At 37.7% G+C, this 27,092-nt stretch overlaps 1 protein-coding gene and 1 long non-coding RNA gene across 2 annotated transcripts; one reads left to right on the top strand and one right to left on the bottom strand.

Moving 5' to 3' along the window:
- Positions 1-2,412: 2,412 nt before the first annotated feature.
- On the bottom strand, positions 2,413-25,625 carry grnd (grindelwald). Its single transcript, XM_073969715.1, has 3 exons — positions 24,496-25,625; positions 3,162-3,467; positions 2,413-3,005 (listed from the first exon to the last, which is right to left on the bottom strand). Exons 1-3 carry the CDS (start codon positions 24,746-24,748, stop codon positions 2,839-2,841), a joined length of 726 nt encoding a protein of 241 aa, XP_073825816.1. The 5' UTR covers positions 24,749-25,625; the 3' UTR covers positions 2,413-2,838.
- On the top strand, positions 19,923-25,480 carry LOC141394814 (uncharacterized). The gene is made up of 2 exons (XR_012410493.1): positions 19,923-20,154; positions 20,193-25,480. It is a non-coding gene; the product is annotated as an uncharacterized lncRNA (long non-coding RNA).
- Positions 25,626-27,092: the final 1,467 nt, after the last annotated feature.

The raw sequence follows: 27,092 nt of genomic DNA, 5'->3' as shown, positions 1-27,092 counted from the left end.
ATCATATAGTCGGCCCCGACCGACTGTAATCCTTTCCTTACTGCTTTCTCTATCGCGAAAAAAAGTTTCCGCACCAAATGCATTGAAGTTCAGTAATGCATAATTTAGAAAGGGTATACACACCAAAAATGTGCCTCATCGAAATAACAGTTTTAGAACCCAAGTATGTTTAGACGAAATTCGTTTCAGACAATTTGGAGTCGATTTAGCTCTCGAACGGATCAACCGATTCGAACCAAATTTTAGGTATCGTAATATTTTGTCCAAACTTAGTTTAAGTTCGAAGATGGGTCATATCGGTCCACGCCTTCGGGTACTCCCCCACAAAAGTTCAAAAATTTTCTGTAAAATGGTGTGAACTATAACTCTCGAAGGGAGCAATCTTTGCACATCGTATTATTTCTTCCAGATATAAATCGGTTCGAATATGGACTATATCGGGTACCTCCCACACAAAATTCGGATAAAGTGAAGTTTAATAGCTGCTTTCGGATCGTTTTGAAATTGTATTCAGTAGGTTGTCCTTGCGGCTTCCTTTACGACGGTACATTTTTTTTTTATTGCGCAAGTCCATACTTCCTGAGGTATTGGCCTAAAAGCTCTAAGACACCCTGACGGCACCAACCAAAATGGCAAATCCGCAAGATAATTCTTGCAGGGAGTTTCTGATTGGTGCAGACTTTGCACATCGTATTATTTCATCCAGTAATGTATAAGGTTGACATATCGACAATAGTGGTCGACTCCTTCGGATACCTCCCATACAAAATTCGGATAAAGTGATGTTTAAGAGCCCCACTCGGATCGTTTCAAAAATTTTTCTTGCGGCTTTCTTTACGACGGCTTTCCTTACTACCTGATATATATATATATATATATACATATATTTTTTTTTTTTTTTTTGGAGTAAGTCAGTACTTCCTGAGATAAGGCCCAAAAGCTCCAAAACCCTGCCGGCATATACTTAAATGACTATTGTACAAGATAACCTGTCGTTGATTCTTTTTTGTCAGTAACTGAGATTATATCTCCGTCAGCACGGCTGACAGATACTTTCTTACTTGTTATAATGACATGTACGTTTTTCTTATTAACTTATAAATAGTTTTAATCTAATTTAAAATCAATATCAAACCATTCTGGACCTATTTGTTATCAAATCGCGATATTTCTGAGCATTTAAGACACCTTTGAAAAAATTGCATTTTTTGTTTTCCTTTATAAACTCGCGAATTTTATGTTTATATTTACAGGACAGGAGAATATGCGATCATTTGCAACGAAAGTTACATATTGTATTGACTGCCTGTGAGAATCGTATTTGTTTTCTATAAATATTTATGCAAACTAAGCGAGTTTAAATTTTTAAATACAAAAAATATCAAAAGGGATTTAGTCGCAGTCGGCGCGGAAACTTTTTCACCGAATCGAACTAAAACACGAGTTTTCGTTATCCGGACAATATTCCGCACATGGTACTGGCGTGGTATTTTTTGGTTATAGCCCTAGTATACATATTTTCACGTTTTTATATAGCCATTTTCGAATTTCGATATTTTCAACATTTATCCGGATTACCCAATCTGTGTTGACGGCGAATATCGGCGACGTATGAACAACGAGCTGTATCAACTATACAATGACATCAATGTAGTTGAACGAATCGAGATACAACGATTGCCATGGCTAGGCCGCATGGAGGTTCTCGCAGATCTGGTAGGCCAAAGCTTCGTTGGATCGAACAAGTCAAACGAGATATCAGAAAGCTACATATCCCAGATTGGGAAAATACGGCAGCAAACAGAGAGGATTGGAGACTTTTTCTTAGTTCGGCTTATGGAACAAACGTTCTGTAAACGGCCTGCTAAGTAAGTAAGTAATCCGGATTACCCTACACAAATGACTAAATTTTATAGTTTGGTGGTCTAAAATTATCCGGCAGAGATTGGCTGATGTATGACCACTCTTTCATATAACCCCGATTTTGAGAATTTTATCCAATCGAAATAGTTGACATTTGGAATTTAGTCATCGTTTGGATATAAAATATTCCTGCAGTTCCCCACATGGGGCAGCTTCGCCACTGATGTACATTCTCTAGGGCCGATTTTATTGATGCCACATAAATATCGTCCAAGAGAAAGTTGTAACTTTATCGAAGATTTACTTTCCCCTTGGTGATCTTTATGTAGCATCAATAAAATCGGCACTAGCAAAGACACATCAGTGACGATTAGTATGATAATGAATTATTGGTGCAATATATAAGGACATTATTCAAGAATCTGAATATCCATAGATCACCCAGTGATTTTCGATTTAATTCTTTTCAAATCTTTATAATCAGTCTCCCCCGATTTTCATAATTTGGTTATTGGTTCCAGTAATATTCATACATCATAACAATCATTATTAAATATTTTCATATATATTTTTAAAATCGCTTCTTAAATTACTTAATTAAATTACAAAATAATTTATGGTAATTTCACTTACATAACTATCACTAGTATAAAATGTGATGATGATAATAAAATGGATGGATTTAACGTTGATAATAGATTTAATATCATATAATTTCTTACTTAAGACTAAAACGATCTTGGCGGGACATACACGCCAATCTCCTCCAAACACAAACTAGATTTAGGGGGAAGACTATGTGATACAGCTTAATTATCCTTCAAGGTTAGTCATAGTAACCATTTCTTTAAGTACTATATGCCGCGTAGATGAGAAACAAAATGTTTTCAACATTTTTTGTTTCGATTCCAAGGGCAATGATGATATTTAAATTTGAAACGGACAATTCCATTCGTATGTTATGGATGTAGGGATTTAAAAAACCGCTGAACCTCCTGGCTTCTCTGAAACTGGCGTCACAGCCAAAGCCTGATTGTCGTAGGAATATTCATTGGTAATGGCTTGTGGTGAAGGTGTTTGATTTTCGGCTGGATGACGTGAGCTAATTGGTGTTGTCACTGTCATCACTGAACCCTCGACACCTGAAAAGGAACAACAACAAGAAATTGATAACAGATTAGTCTGGGAGTTTCTAAAAGTCATAAATTTGTGCACAGACAAGGACGATAACCACTTTAAAGGGATTTTAAAGTCAAGTAACGCCGTTCAGCATCATTGCTGGTGTCTGTCTCTCTTACCTGTCATGCTGTAAATCTGTGATGGTGCCCTCTCAATATCATTTATCACACACATATTTTGTATTGTTGTACCACCATTCAAATCTTTGCCATTGAGATGCGCCGATGGTGGTAAAGGGTCTTTTTTCAATTTTAGTTTCTTAAGTGCCTGCTGGAAGCAGCGTTTGTGTCGCAACCATTTCAGACATATCCAGGTATAATGTAGACACGTGATGATTAGCAGCAATACCAGCAGATAGAGTATGACACTCTGTTGCGTTTGTATTTGATGGATTTCATTTTGTAGTGGTAAGAGTTTAATGAATTCTGGAAAAAAGAAAACAAAAAATTATTGATTATTGTTGGGAAGAGTTCTGGATTTGAAAATTCTAGTTAAATATAATTTCTTAGCTCTGATAATATTTTGAAAATCGTATTAAATCAATGCTCTTTAGAGAATGTTTTTAATAAATTAAGGTTCTGACTCAACCTTAATAAATTAAGGTTCGGCACCGTAAAATAATTCTCTTACATTGCAAGAATACCACTTGGACTAGGTGTTTGCCTAAATATTGAGACATTTTGGTGTCCATATCTCAGGAAGTATTGACTTCTCCAATCAAAAAATTATAATGTTTTACGCAACGCTAATTCAGCCAAAGCGTTGTACCCCCTGATGGACTCTCCATGGTAATGCTGAAACAGCTAGATAAGTTCTCAACCTGTCGCTAGCCACCCAAATCGTTCCCGACGTCTGGAAAATGAAGCCAGGCAAGGTTCCAGCAAAGGTTAATCTTACAGACCGAGTTCATTTTTTCGCTTATCGCAAAGACTCTTGAGGATTTACTCCTCCCCTAGCGTCAGAAATAGCTATCCAGTTGCCGATCATCAGCATCGATTCCGTAAGCAGCACATCACGACAACAGCACTGCACGCCATCTCCACATATATTTGTTGATGACTCAACCTGAGTAAGCCGTGTGATAGAACAGTTATGGTGGCGCATGTGATGGCTATCGTGCCATCAATTCATGTCGAAAATCATTGGAGTTGCGATGATAGCTGGCGTTCTTCTGCTGCGATTGATGGCGCATGGTCTTCGAATACGCCTCACACTGTAACTGCAACAGTATGAATGCTATTCAAGTCCGCCTGATAGGCTCGTTAATGTAAAGGTTCTCTCTTATACCTTTGAATCTCTCTACACATCATGAAGATCTCTCCTGACGTGCCTGGATGGGGAAGCATGTCCACTAGATCGTGACAGGGACGCTAACGGCGATATCCAAGCAGGTAATAATAATTGTTCCACAAACATCCCATACGGGACAAGGGAGACTTCTCTCATACCAATGAGTGCACCCCGATTCATATTAGCTTAATGATATGGGACCTACTGTTTATTGCCGAGTCCGAACGGCGTGCCCTAAGACACCACTTGTAGAGAAGTTTTTACATGGCTGAAATACTCAGGAAATGTCGCCAACATTACTGAGGGGTATTTTGCCACCGTTGTTGCCTGGCCGGGGAATCGAACTCACGACCTTTAGTGTGCAAGGCGGGTGTGCATACCATTGCACCACGGTGGCACCAAGCAGGTACTACATCAAAAACATCTTATACATGATGATGGTCCATTTCTGTCATGAGAAGGCACCCTGTTGCTGACCTCAGGGCGGCATTCTGCCAGGTTTGAATATTCTTCCACTGAGTAGCGTTTATATTTGTATACCGCACTGCCACCGCATAGCTTACCACAAACCGGCATATTACTTCATAATATGTCGACAAGATTTCTTTGTCAGCACACCAAGTTCTGTATGCGTGACGTGCCCGGACAACTTAAACATGCTCTCGAACGCTACACCCAATATCTTGGGGTAATTAGTGGTCGGAATCAGAGCACCATCGATCAATATGTTCAATGGGAGTTTCATTTCAGCCGTCTACGTGGTGAACAGTGTGGCAGCGCCGATATTTTCATATTCCTCTCATGGAAGAACTGCAATTAGTCAGCTATGTAGACATTTAACCTATTACATACATATGTCATTGACGATGGAACCAGACTCTGCGATCGTGCAATCTTCCGCATACATTACGATCTTTATGCAGTCTGGAGGGTAAGGAATTACATAATGGTTTAAACCGTTCCGGAGATATCACCTCGCCTTGGGGAACTCCGTTACGGGTCTGGTATTTCTTATTTCTGTATCCTACAAACGACTGGCGTCTCCACATATAGTTGATTATCCAACAATCATCTCAATTGATCCCCACAGATTGAACTAACATCTAAAACATTCTGCAGTCCTGTGATTGTATGTTTCACATATTTCAATTTGAGCTCACCCAACTTAATTTCTTGAGCATAACGACAAAGAGCATACTCTACTTCTATAGATTCGTGACTGACATGTGGTTGGAATTTCAATGCCTTCAGCGGAAAGCTTGTTGTACACCGTTGCTGCTTTGAGCTTATAATAAAACGCCTTTCAATGCATGCTAGGTTATGTTTCCTTTTGCTCATTGATGCTGCATTGTCTTCTCCCAAGAACTATCCGTGCTACTTTCGGGCTGTCCCCCGAAAAATATATATTTTCTTGAAGAGCAAGATTATAGCTATCTTCTAAAAAAAATTCCAACAAAATCGGAGCGTGTTTAGTAGAGTTATTCAATGTTAGAGTCATTTTATGCAAAAATAGCCCATTTAACCCACATGTGTAATCGAAAGCCCAAAGGGAACGACCCCAACGAAAACTCTCCGATTTTTTTCAAGTTTTGTCCGAAGGTAAGGTTTGTTGCGCTGATTACGGAAATGTATAATTTTCAACGGTTGCGGATCCGGTTCGCCGGTTATTCGACGCGAAAGGCCAAATTTAAAAACCGGGTTAGACCCGGATCTACTGAACCGATTACTGCAAAGTGGATATCGTCTGAAAGCTTACGGAAGTATCTAACACATAGTGTCGTTACTTTAACCGGTTCGCCTCATAATGTACTTACGCGGCTAATTTTTTATTTGACATTTAGATCGCGATATCTCGAAAATGGTAAGTATTTTTTAAGTGTCATAAAGACCACTCTTGTAGACAATTATTGAATCTACAACTTTTACTTTAGCCGGCTTTTGCAAATTTTTACCATTTTTGAGAAAAATTAAAAAAACTGAATAATGCCTCCAAAAATGACCTTTGACCCCGAATAACTTGTTTTGCACACATGGGATCGATGGGGACTTTTAGGACGTTGCTTCTGATGGCTAACCCTAGCTCTCCACCAAAATTCAGCTTTGTGGGAATTTTTGCTATTTCCCCCTTATACGCATGTCTATTTTGACCGGACTAAATTAGGTATCGCTGAGCAGGTAAGTGTGGTCACAATCGCTTCCATTCCCTCCTTCGCTTGGATGTGTGGATGGTATTGGAACCAACGTGTTTGCCGCTTTGCTCTGAATTTGCAAGTTGCAGAGGTTCTAAAGCTAGGGTCACATTAGGCAAATATTTGCTCTAGCGACCGGCAGTGTGCGCTTACTGAGAGCAAATGAGCGTAAATAATGCATTGAAATTTATGCTCACTTGCTCTCAGTAAACACACACTCCCTGTCGCTGGAGCAAATATTTGCCTAGTGTGACCCTAGATTTATCATCTTTTCACATACTTTCGCCTTTTGCTTTGGCGATGACAAACAGTTCATTCGATAATTACCAGTATCACACTAAATAGACTATTGATTGCTTTTGTTACATTGTTGTCAGATACCGACCACAATAGAACCTAAAGTAATTAGTGATGATCATAGAATATATAGGGTAGGGTATAAATTTGATCCGATTTTGTATATGCTATGTACAACATTACTTCTTCCATAATTTTCAATAAGGTTGTGTTATTGACATAGAAAAGTTTGCACTTTCAAAAGTTTGATCAGATTATATATTTGTATATATTTTATGGGAACTAGTCTCACTTTGTTAATATGTTCTAAGTTCATTATAGAAACCATATGTTCAACTTCTAGGTCACTGGTAGATGAAATGTACCACAAAAAACAAACAAATAAAAAATACCACCATAAACATCGCTTCTTATGCATTTCAATAGAGCTAATATTCAAAATAATTTTAGAATCCAATGGTGGCTTTACTTGATCTTGTGGTAACTTCTCTTAAATCAAATCTAACAACCAAAGATGCTGAGGTTTACTCCATAAAAACAGTTTAAATTTTTTCAAATTTTTATTTTATTTTTTAGTTAGACTGTGGTCTAACAACCACTTATATTTTGAGTATTTTCAAGTTTTTTTTTACCAAATTGTAACCACAATTTTGTTTTATTTCTTTTATCAGCAGACGGAAACACAAGTTGACAATTGTTATTAAGTTTTAATCTTATCAGAAGATGTTCTGATCAGATTATGCGGATGTTACAAGTTAGTCATTCGTACTGACGTAGGTCAGTATTTCCTGTTAAATATATATTTGGAAGATGATTATTATTGCTGTTATCGAGGAAAAAAATTGTAAAGTCAAGGTAAAATTTGTGATAAAGTGTTTTGCGCTAATTGAATTTTGTTTTTTTTTTTCATTTTTTAAAAGTTCATTAAATGTATTGAGTCATTTTTTAAGAAGCTTTTTATTAGGTCTATAATTACAGGAAAAATCATGATTAATAATATACTTCATGAATTTTATAAAACAAAAATAGATGACCACATTTACTTATAATCCGAGGTGGGGAGTATATTTTTGATCTGAAGAAAACAATAAAAACCAATGTAATTTGAAAAAGTCACAGATGTATGAAAGAGGTGATTCCGCAATGGCAACTACATAGAAATAGTCACCGAATGTGCATACTAGAGACGGTATTTTATATGGTGGATTTTTATACCCTCAGCATTTATGCTAACGAGGGTATATACACTTTCATACGGGCAAAATGTGCCTCATCGAAATAATGGTTTTAGACCCCAAGTATGTTTGGACGAAATATGTTTCAGACAATTTGGAGTCGATTGAGCAATGTCCGTCCGTCTGTCTGTCTGGCTGGCTGGAGCGCACGATAACTCTCGAACGGAGCAATCGATTCGATCCAAAGTTTGGCTTGTCCAAACTTAGTTTAAGTTCGAAGATGGGTTATATCGGTCCACTCCTTCCGGTACCTCCCCCACAAAAGTTCGAAAATGTTCGGAAAATTTGTACGTACGATAACTCTTGAAGGGAGTAACCGATTTGGTCCATACTTTGCAAATGGTGAAATTTCTACCAGGCTTAGATGAGTTTCCAATATGGACTCAATCGGTGCACTCCTTCGGGTACCTCCCACACAAAATTTGGGATAAGTTCAGTTTAGGGACTGCTCTCCAATCGCATTAATTTTTGTTTTAGCAACTTGTATTCGTTGCCCCCTATACGACGGTACAAGTTTATTGAAGGCCAATCCACATTCCCTGAGAAAAAAGCCCCAAAGTTGCAAAAAAACCCCTATGACACCGTGTGAGGTGGTTGGGGCGCAAGATAACTCTCGAACGGATCTGCCGATTCGGACCAAAATTTGGCATTCGTAAAATTTTGTCCAAACATAGTTTAAGTTCGAAGATAAGCCATATCGGTTCACTCCTTCAGGTACCTCCCCCACAAAAGTTCAAAAATGTTAGGAAAAATTGTTCGTACGGTAACTCTTGAAGGGAGTGGGCGAATTGATCCACACTTTACACATCCTAATATATCTACCAGATATAGATCAGGTTCAAATATGGACTATATTTGTTCACTCAATTCTGTACCTCCCACACAAAATTTGGAATAAGTTCACTTTAAGACCTGCAATCGAATCACGTTGATTTTTGTTGAAGCAAATTGCATTCGCTGCCTCAATTACGATAGTACAACTTTTTTCAGGGGCAAGTCCATACCTCTTGAGCAAACAGCGTAAAGGGTGTAAAAATCCCCTATGGCAGCATATGTAGTGGCTGGAGATCCACTTCCATAATGGTCAATGTCGGTCCATTCCTTTAAGTATCTCCTCCGCAAAACTTTTGATCTTTAATCAGAATCAACATTTTTGTCGGTTCATAAATCCAAAATTTTAAAAACCCCCTAAATACATACGGTTTTTGGGCTGAGGGTATATCTCTGTCAGCAAAGCTGACTGATACTTTCTTACTTGTTTTAATTCAAGTCAAGATACAACTCGCAATTTTTAAGATAAAGCTGTATAATTTGGTATAGAAGTTTCTATTACTCCTAGGATTTTTTTTATTGAAAATGAGCTATATTGGTTCGCGTTGTAATATAGCCCCCATAGAATGGCAGCTCCCGATTTACGGAATTTTGAAGGTAGTGTCTTCAATATCCAACCGAAATGACTGAAATTTGGTAGTTAGTCTTCGTTGGGGGTATCAAACTTTGCACCTGACATTTGTCGGTATAGGTTCACGACTTCATATAGCCCCCATAGAACGGTACCTCCCTATTTTCGGTATTTTGAAGTATTTAGCCTCAATATTCCACTGAAATGGCTGAAATTTAATATTTAGTCTTCGTTGGGGGAATAAAACTCTCCACCTGAAATTTGTCGGCATAGGTCAACGTCTTCATATAGCTCCCATAAAGCGGTTTTGGGCATTTTCAAGGTTTTAGCCTCAATATACTACAGAAATTAATGGAATTTTTCAACAATTTTCTTAAAATCTGATGCAGCAAAATATATTGCATTGGAAAGTGAATAGCTGAGAGAACATTTACACTTACTTACTTACTTAGCTGGCCCATTACAGAACATTTGTTCTATAGGCCGAACTAAGAAAAGATCTCCAATTCTCTCTATTTGTTGCTTCGCTTTCTGGAATACCGCGCCTTTTCATCTCATCATCCACTTGTTTGCGCCATCTATTCCTTGGCCTGCCAATTCTGCGTGCACCGCCATGCGGTCCGTGTTTATACACCTTTTTAGCGGGGTCATCATCGCTCATTCTTATGATATGGCCTAGCCAACGCAATCGCTGCATCTCGATACGTTTAACTATACTGATGTCGTTGTATAGCAGATACAGCTCGTGGTTCATGCGACGTCGATATTCACCGTCAACGCAGATTGGTCCGTAGATCTTTCGAAGAATTTTTCTCTCAAACACACCAAGCACGGCCATGTCTGCTTGCGCAAGTACCCAGGCTTCGGAGCCATACATCAGCACGGGTAGTATCAGTGTTTTGTAGAGCGTTATTTTTGTTTGACGAGATGTGGCTTTGTTTCTAAACTGCTTACTTAAACCAAAGTAGCATCTGTTGGCCAATACAATTCTTCTTTTTATTTCACAACTGATGTCGTTTGTTGTGTTTACGGAGGTGCCGAGGTAGACAAAGTCTTTTACTACCTCAATATTATAGGAACCAACTTCCACAGTCGGCCCGAGCTCAATGGACGCATTGCGCGTCGACACCATCAACTTGGTCTTCTCACCGTTTACCGCCAGACCCACTTTAGCAGATTCTCCTTCGACCTTCATAAAGGTATCAGTTACTTCTTTTACTGATCGGCCTATGATGTCTATATCATCAGCATAAGCAAGTAACATGTGACTATTGGTGTAGATTGTGCCACTTCTTTTGACGTTTGCCTCTCGTATAACCTTTTCCAGCAGGATGTTAAAGAAATCACACGAAAGGCTGTCTCCTTGTCTGAAACCTCTTTTGGTACCAAACTCTTCGGAGAGGTTCTTTCCAATTTTAACTGAGGACCTCGTGTCAGTTAATGTCATTTTGCAAAGACGGATGAGCTTTGCGGGGATACCAAATTCAGACATGGCTTGGAATACCTTTGAACGCAGCGGGCTGTCGAAGGCTGCTTTATAATCGACAAAAAGGTGGTAGGTGTCGATCTGCATCTCTTGGGTCTTCTCCAGGATTTGCCGCAGGGTAAATATCTGGTCAATGGTGGACTTGCCGCATTGGTATGGTCCAATTATCTCGTTGACCATTGGCTTTAGTCGTTCGCATAATATCCCTGACACGATCTTGTAGGCAATAGGGAGTAGACTTATGCCCCTATAGTTAGAGCATACAGTCTTATGTCCCTTCTTGTGGACGGGGCACAGGATACTCAGGTTCCAATCGTCGGGTACTCGTTCTTCCTGCCAGATGGTGCTAACTAGCTGATGAATACACCTTATCAGCGTGTCGCCTCCGGTTTTGAACAGCTCGGCTGGTAAGCCATCGGCTCCTGCTGCCTTGTTATTCTTCAGCCGATTTATTGCTGTCTTTACCTCATCTTGGCTGGGCGGTATACATTCAATACCATCTTCTGGGATTGGGACTGTGGTATCGTCGTCTTCGCTGCTATTGGATACCAACAGTTTTGAAAAATGTTCTTTCCATATCCTGAGTACACTATCTGTATCAGTTACCAAATTACCTTGCTGGTCTCTACAGGAGGTTGTGCCTGTACCAAAGCCATCAGTTTGATGCTTGACTCTTTGGTAGAATTTTCGGACTTCATTCTGGCTCCTGTGCATCTCGATTTTTTCACACTCCCGCTTTTCCATCTCTCTCTTTTTCCTCTCTCCTTTTCTCCAGATATCTCTCTCGTGCGCTACGCGTTGCTACGGATTGTAAAGTAACCCTATATGCCGCATTTTTTCTCTTCGGTGGCAGCACGACACTCCTGATCATACCATGGATTCCTTGGTGGAGGCCTCTGGTATCCAAGTATGGATTTTGCGGCTGTTTGCATGGAGTGGGCAATGCTTTGCCATTGCGCTGATATGTTATCGGGATGAGGAGTGCTTTGATTAAGCAATTGGGCTAGTTGAGTGGAATATGCTGTGGCTATCTGTTGTGATTGCAGCTTACCGATGTCTAACTTTCGTGTTGTGTTTGTTCGTACTTTGTTTGCTACGTTTAAGCGGGTGCGTACCTTTGCTGCAACAAGGTAGTGGTCCGAATCAATGTTTGCGCCTCGGAACGATCGTACATCCAACGCGCTCGATGAATGTCTTCCATCTATCACAACATGAGAGAACATTTACAACAACAATAAAATAAAAACAAATCTTTAGTCAGCAGAGTATCTGCAAACGATACAATGGAAAACATTTCCGAATTTTGACTTTCGCGCCGCTAGATCAGCGATTTCGACTAGTGTGCACCGCCACGATTTCAATATAATTTGGCGACTATTTTTTCTATGTCAAATTGCATCACATCTTCCAAATTTCATCAAAAATGGACGGAATGTGCGTGTTTGGTGCATCAAATACCTCAAATCGATATATGAAAGCTATATCCAAATCTGAACCGATTTCAATATAATTAGGGAAACTTATGTATTTATTTCTAGTCTGAATTTGGCTAGCTTTCTTTTAGAGCAAATTCCGTCATACATTTCATGCAATTTCATCAAAATTGGATTAGTTTAATATAAAAAAAATTAAAGAAAATCGAATAGTACAAACATTGCTAAAAATGTATTCTAAATATTAAATCGCTAAAATCCAAGTCCACAGTGCAAATTTTGTTTCTATTTTTTTGTTAGATAGCTGATAAAACAAAAAATACAAAAAAAAATCAAATTGGTCCCACAGGCAACATTTGGTAACTAACTCCCTAACCGCAATAAATTTAATTGAATTTTTTCGATATAAAATGAATATAAAAAATATTTTTATCTCAACGGAAAAAATTTGGGGTTCAAAGTGTTAATTATTTAACTTCTATATTAAAATAATGACTCAAATATTTGAACATTTATTAAAAAAAAAAATCTCTACAAACTTTATACTACTATGTGGATGCTGTTCTGTTAAGATAACTTTATTAACGCAGTACCGCAGTACTCAGACTGGCATGTATTCTGTTGTTGGCTATAACAAAACCAGTTCCGGACAATTCATGCAAAAATTCACAAGTAAATAATTTGCAATCGTATTCAATGTTTACAACTCAAATAAAAAATTAAATGAATGAAATTGAATGACGTCATTAGTTTGGCTTGGACGTACTAACCAATATTTGCTAACGATATACATATTTACAATAATATTGTAGTTGCAATAGCAAAAATGTAAATAAAATTGCAATGAGATTCTAGAAAAACGAAGCTGTAATTATTTTTATCGAACTCAAATAAGCATCACCTGAACTTTGGTTAGATAAATATGGGAAAGTTTTTAGTTTACATATGTGCATAGTTAAGACTAAAAATATATGCAATTAACACAAATTGCAGTGGTGTTGTGCAATAAAAAACTGAACCTTTAATGTGATTCTTAAAAAAATATGGTTCCTTTTCTCAATTAATAAAATTGGTATTCATTTATTTCATTTAAGCCCTCTGCAACACCAGATCGCAATATAAGGAGATTTCTCCGCCTAGCCACGAAAGGACTAAATATCAAAAGACCACATAAGAGAATAATACTAGTGGCACTCGTCCTATGGAAAGCCTTCTACACAGTGAACCATACCATTCTCTTGAGTGACGTCTTGTACTCCTCTCTTCCAAACCATCACAAGAGATGGTTGACAAATTTCATGGCCGATAGGCAGTCTTATATCGAATTTCAACTACACAGAACCCCTCCCAAGAAGAACAAACAAGGGGTACTCCCTCTTCTATTAAATTTCTAGGGCCCCCAATCGACCTGACAACGTATACCACGTATAGCCATGTCGATCGGTAGGGGCATCAATGGAATATATCAACAATTACACTGTGCAACATTTTTAAGGTGATCTTTTGCAACCAATTCAACTGAGGATTTTTTGAAAGTACAGACCCAAACGACAAGAATCTCGGATTTTATGGCCCCATCTACGATAAACATGGTTAAATATTGAGTTTTTAAAGAAATTCGGGGCTATATCTCTGAAACCAATGCGAATCTTCTTCTGACCTCTGAAGCGAATTTGTAGATAAGGGCAAGAATAAAATATTTGGATAAAAAATGAACTCGAAAACTTGCCTCAAATTCCAAAATATATGCAAAATTCCACAATTTTTATACATTTCGCACCGTATCTCCAAAACCGTTAATTTTTCTGAAAAATATTCCCCGGAATGTAATACACAACTCTTCGGAACATGTCATTGTTGTAGAATGCCTCTATGCCGTTGTTTTCAGTACATTTTTCAACGACGATTAATAAAAATGTCAATAATGTAGTGAAATCCGAAATGCGAGAATACACTGTTGGTGTGAACTGTGTTTGAAATACGTGTTGTAAAAGATATGACGCAAAATACCGCTGAAACAACATTAAGTAAGCATTTAAGAGTTTCAGAATGTTCTAAGAATTGTTGAGAACATTATTCGGAAGATTTTTTGCAAAAGGTTACTTGGTTCAACTCCCAATAGTTTAGCCGATACTGAGCAGAATATCAGCAATTATGTAAAATGTTCTATATTTTATAGATTTTGATGTCCTAGATGGAGTTTTTCTTATGTGGTTTTTTTCAAAAGATAAGTTCTATTAGTTTAGGGCTACACTATTGCTAAAGACAGCAAGGCCAAATTCCTATTCGTTTCTGAGATAAAGTTTCTGCAAAAAAGTGTAGATTTAGCCCAGTTTAGATGAGGCCATAAAATCCAAACTGGATCTGACAGGACAAAACCCTACCAGGATTTTTGTAGTCTAAATATGTACTTTCAAAAAATGCATACTAGAAGTTGTTTGCAATTTCAGTGTTGCATAGTGTTATCTTTCAACCCTTAATGACTTTTTCGAAAACGCAACTTAAAACTATCTGCGTCCAAAGCCCACAGCTATCACGACAGCGGTTAAAAGTGTCACGACAGCGGCTAAAAATGGCCATAACCAAGTATCTCGGAGTGCAAATATATTGACGGGCGTCGATAGAAAACACTCCAATTAGAAGGATTTTGAATTTTGGCATTTACGTAGAATTGTCTATATATTTTTTTTCATTTTTCTCCATATTTTCCCAACATTAACAAACATTTATTATCTATTATGAATATTTAAAGTAACGGTAATTATAAAACTGATTTTTAGGTTGCTTTGGATGTTCACATTTGTTTGGTAGTAAAAAGTGTATATCGATATTATTTCGACACCTCCAAACAATAGTATGCTAAGTCGACTTAGCATGTTTTCAAGTTCTTTACATTTTTACATTTTACGTCCTTTAACTTAAATTCTGTCAAATTTTGGTAATGATCGGTCAATCCGAACAGAAGATATAAACAAATGTTTACTCAGAATAGTAGTGAAGGTCAAAGAAAACTGTAAACTTTGAGAGCTTCTCCTGCAAAACTCACTTTTCTGACTTAGCATACTATTATTTGGAGGTGTCGATTTGTTGTTTGAGTTGTGGAAATGTATCAAGGTGCCGGCTGCAGAGGCTTGCAGACGAATATGTTATTTTCCTTTTTCAGTGACCGCCTCATAAAGGAGATACCACATTTTTTAACAAAACGGTGTCGACTAAAGCGCGAAAACGAATGGACTGATCATCATATATTTTTGTGGGTATATTACCTAATAATCTTGTCTTTTAACGAGGGAATTTTAAAAATATCAATTAAAAAAAAATTGTGAACAGTCAAATTGGGAATTTAGATTTTTAACAAAAAATGGGCATTAGTCGGGCAAAAAACTTTTTTAGGGAAAATTCTCTTATTTAAAGACAACATTTTGATGCATTCAATCAGCCCGCATTCAGTCATTTCAGATGGATAATGGGCTTAAACTACATACCTAAAATCGGGCGGTAACCTTACGTGGGGGCTATATCAAAACGTGGAACAATACCAACAATTCTCTGAAGAAATATTTCACAGCCCTGGGGAAGACTAAATAACAAATATCAGCTACTTTGGTTGGATAATGTGGCTAAAACGTTCAAATACCGAAAATCGGGCGGTACCGTTCTAAAAAATTTTTCTCTCCACTATGAACCCTCAATGCAAAAATTCAGAAAATTTGGTCGAGAAACTTAGGAAAAATCTTCAAAATACCGAAAATCAGGAGGTGCTGTTGTATTGGGTCTATATCAAAACGTGCACCTATGTCCATAATTTTTGTAAGAAAGTTTTATTTGTTAACTGGAAACCCTGCAACTCAAAATTCAGCAAATTTGGTCGATAAGTTTAGCTAAAATATTAAAAATATCAAAAATTGGGAAGTACTGTTATATGGCGACTGGACCGAACTTTTCGATTTTTTGCCCACGACACACAGTGGTGCCGCTTCTTTTTAAACGTGGACAAAAATAGAAGGCGTTGACCTAGGATGATGAATTTTTGTGCCAGTACTTATGAGTGCATAGTAATGGAAAATACCAACTTTGGTCCATATCGGTTCAGATTTGGATATAGGCCCCATGTATAGCTTTCCCCGATTTTTCTATTACTCTTTCAAGTTTAAGAGAATAGTCTTCAAATTAAATATCTGATATTTTCTTAGGCCGCTAAGCAATTTTACCAACTTTTACAAAAATCGGTTCAGATTTGGATATAGCCCTCATATATATATTTTCCCTGTTTTGCAAAAAATCCGCCAATTTTATTTGAATATCCTTCAAATTTAATATGCGATGTTTTTTAGGTCGTTGATCAGTTTTATCGATTTTGACAAAAATCGGTTCAGATTTTTATATAGTCCCTATATACATATCATTCTGCGATTTTGCTACAACTCAGTCAATTTTAATTTAATAGCCTTCAAATTTAATATGCGATGTTTTCTAAGATCCCTCTTCAATTTGATCGATTTAAACAAAATTTTGTTCAGATTTGTATGTTGTACTTGTATATAATAGTACTTTTGTTTTTAATATTCCCTCTTTAAGTCCCAATTTACATTAGGCGAGTTTACTTGCGGCAATTGTCAGTTTGTTGGTGAGAGAGGGTGTTGAGAGACAAAGGGTTACCATATCCCTCACCTCTCTCTCCATCAAACTGACAATTGCCGCAAGTAAACTCGCCTAATGTAAATTGGGACTTACAGCCTGTCAGGAGTTGCCACGTAGTTGGTTTAAATTTTAAAGGTTTTCTATCTCGATTTATATTTATGGCATTACCTATCGGCAAAATTATTTCGAAAATAACAGGAGGCAGTCAACTAAAGTGAATTGGTAAACTGCGGCAAAATCAGGAATCTTGCATTTTTCGTACACACTGTTTATGAAAATGTGTCATCTTTGCATAATTTTATTCGAAAGGGGTGTCTGTTTCATGTACCAAATGGCCGAAGCTGCAATTTGCTGCAATTTTTAGATACACTCCATGCTATTGCTTCAATGAACATAACGGTACTTTATGTATAAACATTTTATGTAAACTTTTTTGTTCAGAAGCAGGAAGTCTATTGGTCAATCTTAATTTCCCTATTCAAAAATTTTAATATTAGTAATAACTTATTTAAATACATTTCCTTAAACATGTGATCCTTTTTTATATAAATTTCAATATAAGCTACCTACGAAAAATTTTCTATGTTTGAGGGGCTATAACTTTATAGTAACACCATATATCGACAAAATGCTTTCACGAGTCTCCTATTTGAAGTGTTCTCAATAAAATAAAACCATAAAATTATTTTTCGATTTTTGACCATTGAGGCACCATTGTGCGACATTGTCACAGTACAATAAGTACTCGTACCAAAATTCATCCACCTACGCCAACTCCTTATTTTTTGGCCACTGTTTATATGAACTCGCTATATAGTGCATTGTGAACAAAAGATGTAAACGCCGAACTCAATATCCACGCGCAGATTATTCCGATCTCCAAAAACCTTAAAGTATTAGGCGTCGCCCTGGACAATATGAACCTCTTTTTTAAATATGCTGAGATGATAGCATGGAACTTTTGGGAAACGGAACAAAATACAAAAGACATTAGCCGGCAGCATATGGGACGAAAGACACAGGGACCATATTGTCAATGTATGAAGAAATCAGTCTCCCTCATATTCCAAAGCTCCGAAAGAACACCTACACAACAAAGCAAAAACACTCCCTGCACGTTACTAAAGAGACAACACGTGATCCTATGCAGTAAATTAGATAACCCATATCCTACAAGTTACACCAGATCTCCCTCAGAGAGAAATGTCCCAATAAGATTTGGGACATTTGCCTAGACTAAATTTGCCCAGATTAATGTATTCATCTGCCAGCCACACAAGACTGGCAGATGAATATAATAGCATTATGGTCTCATAAGCCACGATGAGAAGGTCTTATCTAGAGAAAGCAGATCATCTTCAATCTGACATCTCTAGTTTCCCAAACTGAATCCTGAGATATCAAATAGTAAACCTAAATGTGGTCAAGCCCTAAATTTCTTCGCATGTCCTGCAAACCCAACAGACCTGACACCAGAGTCACTATGGACACATCCGGCCGTAGCGGCCCGGTTTCTAGGAATGGATGTGGATGCTTAACTGTTTACCTATAAAAGTTCAAATTGGGGATACAACAACAACTGCAATTCAGGAAGGATCGTACTCGAAGTGGAGGTGGGGGCTTTCCTGTTGCACCAGTCTGTTCAATGTTCAATTTCGCTTCAGCCTGCCTCCAATAACCCGTACATGGAATGTATGGGGTAACAGTCAGGTATGGAACTGTTTATATACATATCGTCGATTAATAGCTGTACTCCACGTTATAGGCCTAACATTAGCCCGCTTTGGAATGTAGTAACCGACTGGTCTTAGAGGTCTTTAATGGTCATCATGAATTGTGGCATTCGACCGTATGTAATAACCAGATGGGTGTAGCGCTGGCAGAGCAGATTGACAGCTCTACATTCCGCACTTTCAATGGAGACGCCCCTATCACAATTACCGGAGAGAGCCATAAGCTCTGTTCCATTACTTTTTAATGGTAAAAGTGGTAAAAGAGAAAACTGTCAAAATTGCTCTCTCATGACCATAAGAGGAACGGAAAAATTGTAGATCCGGTAACAATGTCAAAATGAAACAAAAAAATCAATTTTCTTTTTTTTATTTCACTGTTTTTAATTTTGTTTTGTCAGAGTTCGCTTTTTATACCCTACACCACACTGTGGTAAGGGGTATTATGTGTTAGTGCATTTGTATGTAACATGCATAAGGAAAAGAGATAGACCCATAATTCCTTCTAGGGATATGCATATAATAACTTTCTTAGTCGATTTACAGGTCGCATTTGTTGTCCGATTTGGCTGAAAATTGGACACGATCATTTTTTTAGCCGTCGGAAGAACGCTATTGCTTTTGGTGAAAATCGGTTCAGATTTGGATATAGCTCCCATATATATTTTCGTCCGATTTGAGGTATTTGATGCACCAAACACGCTATATCAGTCCAATTTTGATGAAATTTAACATGTGTGACTGAATTCGGTCTAAAAATAAATGTGCCGAACTACATAGAAATCGGTTCAAAATTGGATATAGCTCTCATATATATTTTTGGCCGATTTGGGGTATATGCTGCACCAAACACGCTATATACATCCGATTTTGATGAAATTTTGAATTTGTAACTTAATTCGGTCTTAAAATAAATGTGCCAAACTACTAAATTAGTATACAAACTTATACCGAAATCGGTTCAGATTTGGATATAGCTCCTATGTATATTTTCGCCCGATCTGTCCATTTTTGATGAAATTTGGAATGTGTGACGGAATTTTCTATAGTAATAAGTGTACCATATTATATAGAAATCAGTTCAAATTGATATATATCTCCTATATTTTACATATTCACAGTGGTGTAGGGTATCATATAGTCGGGCCCCGTCCGACTATGATCTTTTCCTTACTGATTTCTTTTGTTTTTGTTATTTTTTCATAATTGCCAAACAATCGTCAAACAAATGTCGAAAAAACATTTCTACCATTTTTTACCCGAAGACATTTGTCTGGTAGCCTGTGGTAAAAAAGGAAAGTGATTTTTGTTCTCCCTCTCTTAAAAATTGCTACAATTTTTACCACTTTTTGGGGTTAAGAAACGCTTTGCAGGTTAGTCAATATTTACATTAGACAATTTTCCTTGCGGTAATTGTCAGTTTGTTGGTGAGAGAGGGTGTTGAGAGGCAAAGGGTTACCATATGCCTCACCGCTCTCTCCATCAAACTGGCAATTGCCGGAAGGAAAATTGCTTAATATAAATATGGACTTAAAAATAGTAACCTCAGGTAAGTAAAGGAACACAACTATAGTTCGCTATGCATAACCATCGTCTACCTGACAACCCGTCATTTATCTTGTGTCAGTTCATTTCCCTATAATTATCTTTATCAGCAGACCGGATGAGTTTATACCTCTGAACACCGCATATTCATCAATCATGAGAAAATCTAATTGGCCTAGTTTCTGAGAGTTCTCCAATCACCGTTGCAGAGAAGTGCTCAAACCTTTTGTTCGAGTAGCAGACGAGACGTTCCAGGGCCGCTCCCCATATAATTGCTGGTCGAATACCCGAAATTAGACAAAAATTTCCAACAGAGGTGGTGGGACTAGCGAATGAGCGTCATGAGCTTCGTAGAGCAAACCACAGTGACTCCAGAATTAGGGAGCTGGCAGTGGAGGTTAATAGGTTGTTCAGTGAGCAAAAACGACTAGAATATCTCAAGAGTTGCAACATTGAGACCAAAAAGTGAATTATGGCAAAGGGTTAAGTCACGTTTGACGACGTTTTGCTAACTGATCCGAAGAGGTGCCCAAGTTAGTTTTATTGATAATTTGTAGAGGGAGTGACAGGACGAGGAGAAGAGCACTACACAGCATTAGATGTCTTCCCAACGATTTGGAACCACCCTAATTTACAATGAATGCTGTTGCCAAGGTCATAAAAAAAACTCGAAATTATCCTAAGGCTTAGGCCATGACTATCTTTCCATGGTAATGCTGAAACATCTGAAAAAGCCGAGAGTTGACAATCTCACCAAAGCTCTGAACCTGTCGCTAGTCACCCACATCGTGCCGGAAGACTGGTAAATGAGCAGAGTGGTCTCTCTACTAAAGCCAGGCAAGGATGCCAACATAGGCGAATTGTATAGACCGATTTTGTATTTGTCACCCGTAGCAAAGACTCTTGAGGTGTTACTCCTCCCGAGCACCAGAAATAACTATCAAATTGCCAGTCATTAGCATGGGTCCCGTAAGCAGCACAGCACTACAACAGCATGATATCTCCAGACGTGTTAATCGGGAACTCAACCAGAACAAGTCGTATGACAGTGTTGTTGTCACTCGACTTATCAAATGCCTTCGATGCTGTCAAGCACTCCATGCTGTTTGAGGATATCAAGAAAAGCTAAACTCCTGATCGATCGCACCACTCTTTTCCGCTAGAGAAATATGAAAATATCCGCCACTAAATAGCTACTCTGTTTACCACATGGACTGTGAAGATGAGCACAGAGTTGAATGTTCAGATCGATGGTAACAGAATTCCGAACACTAACTACGGCAAGATTCTAGGTGTAACATACGACACTTTGTTCATTAGAGTGACCCACAAAAACAAAATTTATTTTTTTAGAACTCCTGCCCTCTATTTTGTTTTTCATTTGACCCAAAAACCTTATATGTGAAATTTCATGGCGATCGGTCAACGTTAACCCGTGCCAAACCTAGCGAACTTTTTTTCAATAATATTTTGTATGGGGCCCGAGGTACATCGTCACGAAAATTCCCAAAAGACCGTATAGTAATTATGGTCCAATCGATGAAAAATTTTCCAGCTCATTTTTGTGGCTAACATAGGAATCATACAAAAATTTAAGACGATCGGTTAATGATAACTCGTGCACCCTGACCGTTCTTTATTTCCATAGTACTTTGTATGGTCCATAATTATTTTCCAATCGATGAACAAATTACCAGTTCATTGTTGGGGCTAAAAAACGAATCCTACAAAAATAGGACGGTCCGCGGTACGCTCTGCGGCACAAGTGTGGTCTGCCAACATAAGTGCATCGCCATGCAATAGTATTAAAACCTGTCAAAACGCCGCCCTGAGCACTGCCTCTTTAGTGGATATTCTGGCATGAGGAGACGAAGATTCTTCTAGTACGGCAACAGAATGGCATGTTCTCGTTGCAGTATTTGTTCGAGTGAGTGTTAGATGTCCGATAGTTCCGAGATGTTCAATTCAGACCATATCTTCGTGGCATCCAAAATACCCACACGTGTTAATCTTGCTGAAAATGTGGGATCTAACACGGAACGGAAGCTAACACAAACTGCAGCAAAATATGTCCTCGGGTACCAAAAACGGCCACCAAAAATTATTGGTACGATCAGGAGAACGCGACATACAGGACAACCCTCCAGTCAGCAGCAAGTCGAAATACCACGGAAAATATTGGGAGAAAAGAAGGGAGGAGAAACGCATTAAAACAAAAAATGAAGAAAGAACAAGAAGAACGTTAGCGTGAGAATCTCGAAATGTACAGGAACAAGAATGGAGTCAGGAAATGTTAGCAAAGAGTAAAAGGCCACACTGATTGCTGGTAATTAATACAGAGATGGTACTGAGTATCAACAAACTTTTGGTAGGAAACAACTAGTCAAAATGAAATCAGGGCAGCAAAATTCAACTGCAGAACAATTAGGCACCAGATAAACTATTCAAGCTCGGGACAATATGCTGTTACGAAGTATGCATCAGCTAAAAGACAAAATTTGGTAGAATGAATCTATTCAAAGGAATTGGAACCTCAGTTTTTTAAGTCCTGTGCGCAAGTAGGGTAATAAGACGGTATGTGCCAAGTACAGAGGAATATGTCTCCTTTCCATTGCATATAAAGTACTGTCAAGTGTATTGTGTGAGCCGATAAAACTCATTGTTGACAAAATATTTGAAGCCTGGAGGCAAATCCACCATGGACCTGATCTTCACTTTGCACCAAATCCTGGAGAAGACCCTAGAAAAACAAATCGATACATTGCACCTGTTGTTCGACTATAAAGCTCCTTCTATATACGATCACTTATATCCGGTTACCGGAGGAGTAAATAAAGAAGAAGATATCCCAATAATATCAAAGGTGTACCAACCCAGCAAAATGTTCGATGCCAAAGATGCCATTCAATCAAGGGTGCAAGTGATCTGGCATGCCATCTTTTTAGCATCTTCATCGATGAATTTTATATGAGCGTGGACCCCAAACGATGCTAATCATTTTTCGATCCAAAGCATGTCATTTACACCAATGCTTTGGCATGTCATTTCCACCAATGCTTTGGCATGTGAATTCCACCAATGCTTTGGCATGGCATTATCATTACGATGAAAGTTTTAAGAACGTTGGTTGTGATTTCGAGTCTCTGACAACATCAACCCTATTGTAAATAATTAATCTTATCTATTTGGAAAAATGTGAATAAATAAAAACACAAAATTCATCTCTATTCCTTTGAAGGAATGGGTTTAAATGCGGATGAAAAGATCGGATCTTGAACTTAACGACTTCCTTTGCATTTGTTTAAATGCTGATGAAAAGGTCGGATTTTTCACGACTTCCTCTGCATTGGTTTAAATGCTAATGAAAAGATCGGATCTTTCACGACTTCGTTTGAACCAATGCAAAAGATGCCATGAAATCACGTCATCGCATGGAAACCATTCCTTCAAATTTTGCTGGGAATCCATGTCTGAGGCTAACATTAACTGACACTCTCCGACAGCAAACGGCAATACAACCAAGTTTGTGCTACAAACACGCAAGCCGTCCAGTCGGATTGAGACTACTATGACAGTTGAAAACTAAAATTTTGATGTAGTTAATGTCTTTATTTATCTCGGCACAACATCAGTTTTGAAATAAAGCAAGGTATAAATCACGTACCAGCTATACACCGAAATCGACATAGTTAAACGTATTGAGTTACAACGATTGAGTTTGCTAGGTCATATAATGAGAATGAATAAAGATGAACCACCAAAAAGGTATGTATGTACATGTGCACGAGTCATTCAAAGGTACGCACGAGGTGTTCAAAATTGGAAGAAAACAGTGCAAAATCGAACTCTTTGAGAACATATTCTTGGTTTGGTTTGCAGAACAAGTATTCTGCTATATAAAACTCGTAGATAGAGTCAATTACGTAATCTACAGATAGGTACTGTCGAATTTATTGGCAACTATCGAAACGTTCCTAATCGTTAAAATAAATACCCCAAAAGAATCCGAGTGCCCTATATTTTTGTCGGTTCATATTTCATACGTCTGAAAGGCCCCCAAAATTAAAAAAAAAACTCCCTAAAAACAGAATTATGGGTTTTGTAGCCGATATTCGAACTGTCCATAGATGAAGATTTCAATTCAGCCAGGCTAAGGCAAAGCCAACTTATCCTATTTTACTTTTTTTGTTCGCTTAAAAACTTACCACCACATTCGCGGGTACATTCCACAGGTTTATAATTCTGATCTTGGGGATCACAAGCCGATGAACAATTTACACAGGAAACTTCAAAGTGAGAGCAAAATTGTTCGACCGGATGACATATTTGTCCGTGACAGTCTGTGCCGCCAGACGCCGCTGATTGGGCCATAGCTATGGCGTCAACTGTGTTGTGTAAAGCTGCAGGAAGAGTTAATAGAGTGGCGGCAGTTGTTTTTAATGCACTAAAGTTAAACATTTTTGTTTTATTTGCAAGGGAATTTTTTGATTTGTACGTTAAAATTGAAAAATGTTTGTTGTTATTCTGTTTGTGGTATAGGTTTGGAGAGAACGTGATTAAATTTCACAAAAATAGCTTTGATTTTTATTAAAAATTGCGAGGAAAAGTATTGCTAGTGGCGCTTGCTTCTTTAGAATTCCTTTTTTCTTATTTCACTCTAAACGAATTGTTAATAATTATTTTTAATTAATTTATTTTTTTTTAATTATTTTAGCTCTTTGATTGAACAACTGTTTTAGGCCATACGAAGTCTTTGATGATTCATCTATCTCCACCAATTCATTGTAGACGTTGTTAATATTGCCGTGACTCTCAAAAGATCTCCCGTTTTTCGTTGTGAACGTTAACTCTTCTTTGTGTGACTGTTGGCTGGCTGTTTGCTAAAGATTTTTCTGTTGGCCAAGACGCCAGCCAGTTCAAAACATTTGTGGCTACTATCTGTGGTTTTTGTTGTTGGATTGGTCGGTTGGTTGGTTTATTGGTAGCTGGTTTTGAGTGCCTCACAAACAGGTTTTCACTGGGCTTTTTTGCGTATTTAACCCTTTATTATTAGTTGTAGAAAAAAATATATTTTTACATTAACTTTGTGTTTAATTTCCAACGTTATTTATATAAAAATTCCCATTGTAACCACAACTTTTGTTTATTTTTATTTATTTATTTTTTTATTAAGAGTCGTTTATTTTTCTTCTAACACCATCATCACCTTGGTCAACGTTGTTGCTGAACGGACTCAAATAACTTAACCGAACTCGATATAAACAAATCCAACCGTTTTACATTCATTCCAGCACTAAACTAAACTCACCCATTCCCAATGTGTGTACGAGTGATCGTAGCTGAACGAATGACCGGTTTCATTGAATCTTTGAATCAACTCAAAATGTTGAGTGTAAATCTCTTTAGGAAATGTGAGAGAAGAATTTATTTTGGGAGTTGACTTGTTTGTTGTTTACTGTTAACCACATTCTCTCTTCACTACCTGTTTTATGTTGAGTATTGGTTTTGAATGATTCAGGTGTGTTGACTTTCTCAATAAGAGTTAGTTGTACCAAACCCAATTGAGGCTTTAACCCATTAAGAGGGTGCAGCGATGACGTTTATTGAATAAAATATTTTGGTTCCCATGTTTATAAATGAAGTGAAGTCAAAGGTCACAACAAACCAAAAGCGGTTGTCTGGAGCACGTATAAACAATAATCACGGTGCGCCTTAACCAACTTTAAATGAAAGGGGCTTACACTTGGGAAGTTTTAGCGGATTCTGAAACTACAATGTCCATAGATGAGAAAAATCGAAAAAAAGTTAGTTAAGGCGCACCGTAAATTACACTGTTTTATAGGGAGACGATACAGTCAGTACATTGTCCCAATTTGAACTTCTATATATCAAAAATGGTAAAACCTACGAAAATGTCATAAAGGTCAGTCTTGTAGAGAATTTTCACTGCTATAACATTTTCTTTAACCTCATTTCGATGCGACTTGCGATATTCGAGCAAAATCGTGAAAACCTAAAAAACCTTAAAAATGTGAACTTTGAACTCGATTTATTTAAAAATGAACCCGCCGATTTTTTTTTATTTTTTGATTTTTCTCATCTATGATCATTGTAGTTTCAGATTCCGCAAAAACTTCCCAGGTGTAAGCACCTTCATTTAAATTTAGTTAAGGACCACCGTGTAATGTATTATGTATTTAGAAGGTTTTAAAGTTTTTGTGGCCCTCTTTGGACGTAGAACTTGCCGACAAAACACATATTAGGATTGATGCTCAAAAGCGTCGCGGAGGTACTTGAAGGAATGGTCCGACATAGCCCATTTTAGAAGTGGATCTTATTTTTGGAGTCATTCCCCTCAATAGATATCACGCGCTCCAGCCATTTCAGTTGGTCACCATATAACATAGAGGTTTTGGATCACTACGTCAGGAAGCATGAACTTGCCCACGAAAAATATAATATCGCTGTAAACAGGATCAGAAGGGGTAGCATCGGTATAATTTTTCAACGGATCTTCGAACAGATTCAAATCTTCGAACAGATTCGTCGGAGTTGTATGAGGTTGCCAAGGAAAAACTTCTCATTGAACTTTTTTCTTTGCTTACCTTTATACTTCGAGCTGACGATTGATGTTTGGGTATAAAAAGTTTCTTGTTGAAGAAGTTATTGAAAAATAACTTCGGTGGAGAATATCCACAAACAAGAAACAAGGGAACTGATGAGATCCAGTGGCGTGGATCGAAACTATAGTATTCCCTGCCTTACCCCTTGGCGAGCAATGCCAAATCTTTTCCACTAATAA

This window comes from Musca autumnalis, unplaced genomic scaffold (genome assembly GCF_047663935.1).
Source record: "Musca autumnalis isolate F117 unplaced genomic scaffold, ASM4766393v1 scaffold_2, whole genome shotgun sequence".
NCBI classification, from domain to species: domain Eukaryota; kingdom Metazoa; phylum Arthropoda; class Insecta; order Diptera; family Muscidae; genus Musca; species Musca autumnalis.
This window is presented reverse-complemented; position numbering and strand designations above follow the sequence as displayed.

What these genes read in the sequence shown, in the direction of transcription:
- grnd (XM_073969715.1), bottom strand. Translation starts at nt 24,748, where the DNA reads ATGTTTAACTTTAGTGCATTAAAAACAACTGCCGCCACTCTATTAACT. An exon ending in ATGTACCCGCGAATGTGGTG is followed by an intron (nt 3,468 to 24,495) that starts GTAAGTTTTTAA and finishes TCTTTTTTCCAG; the next exon opens with AATTCATTAAACTCTTACCA. An exon ending in ACAGATTTACAGCATGACAG is followed by an intron (nt 3,006 to 3,161) that starts GTAAGAGAGACA and finishes GTTCCTTTTCAG; the next exon opens with GTGTCGAGGGTTCAGTGATG.